Source organism: Citrus clementina, unplaced genomic scaffold (assembly GCF_000493195.1).
Source record: "Citrus clementina cultivar Clemenules unplaced genomic scaffold, Citrus_clementina_v1.0 scaffold_9, whole genome shotgun sequence".
NCBI classification, from domain to species: domain Eukaryota; kingdom Viridiplantae; phylum Streptophyta; class Magnoliopsida; order Sapindales; family Rutaceae; genus Citrus; species Citrus x clementina.
The window spans coordinates 13,139,376-13,140,609 of NW_006261964.1; the positions used below are offsets into that span (position 1 = coordinate 13,139,376).

General features: G+C 29.7%; 1 protein-coding gene across 1 annotated transcript in view; it reads left to right on the forward strand.

The window, feature by feature from the left end:
• Positions 1-509: 509 nt before the first annotated feature.
• LOC18031715 (ADP-ribosylation factor GTPase-activating protein AGD3) overlaps positions 510-1,234 on the forward strand; it is a 10,954-nt gene continuing 10,229 nt past the window's right edge. The window contains exon 1 of the mRNA XM_006420714.2: positions 510-1,041. Coding sequence (XP_006420777.2) covers positions 997-1,041 — 45 coding nt within the window. The 5' untranslated portion in view covers positions 510-996. The remainder of the gene's footprint in view (positions 1,042-1,234) is intronic.

The window sequence follows — 1,234 nt, forward strand, 5'->3', positions numbered from 1 at the left end:
GGAAAAAATAGTATTTTAACTCATTTAGGGGTAAAATAGTTATTTTTTAGTGTTAAAGTAGTTGATTGATATAAGTTTTATAATAAAGGTAATGTAAATAATATGTCAAAATTTTATAATAGTTAAATGTACATATGACAAAATAAAATAGTATAGAGGTAATTTTTCTTAACTCAAAAATGAAAATAATCGTAAAAATTTTTTAAAGTCAAAAGGAGTTTTTTAGCTCTTTCTCAGTCCTACGTAAATAATAAAGTGAATAGTTGATACATTAAAGAGTAATAGATGGAAAGTATTTACTAGTATTTAAAATTAAATATTTCAAAGCATCCAATGTTGAATATAATTTTCTTAATTAACAGAAAATATTGAATTCACTTTATAAGAAAAGTGTAAATTGCACGCGCTTATGAAATGCGTGGGTAAGAGCAGTCATCCTCGTTTCTCTTCACCGTGAAAAGCAACCACTGTCAGAGTCCTTACTCTTCCCTGCTTCCCCCTACAGTTAAATGAATCAAAGACACAGCAGCCCTCCTAAAACGACATCGTTTGTATAACTTCATTTTCACACCAGCACACCGCCTTGCCTTCTTCCAAAAAAGAAGCCTACTTGGTGTGTGTACTGTTTTCTTTTCTTTTCGCGTTTTTCTATGAAAGTAATGTCGTTTCGACAACACAAGATACATTTTTCACTTTAATTGAAGCAAACAAAATGGCCTAAATATTGATTCTCTCAATTCCCAAGAACATAATAGAGAACCAAAAATTTCCTTGAATTTTTCCACTTGCCTCTTCTAGGGTTTTTCATTTTTTTTTTCACCAAAATCATTAAAAATAAATAATAATAAAACAAAAACCAACTCTTTTCGGCTCGCTGAGTTTGAGATCTTGCTTAAATTTTCATGGATATGATAATAGATTGCTTAAATTTTGAAGAAGATCGAGCATTTATGTTTTATTAATTCCGATTATTTACCACAAATCGCGTACTCGAAAATGCATTTCAATAAGCTTGATGACTCGCCTATGTTTCGCAAGCAGGTATTATTTGTAAAATTTCTTTTCTTAGTTTTTTACCTTTATGCTGCTTTATTTTGTTTGATTAGCAAGAATATTTAGCGCTTAGGAGTGAATCATTTGTAACTTTTGGTTATAATTTGGACTTAGTGTGGCATCTTTTATGGTTAATTAGCAAAAAAAAATGGAATATTAAGTTGCCTATTTTATTGAGACG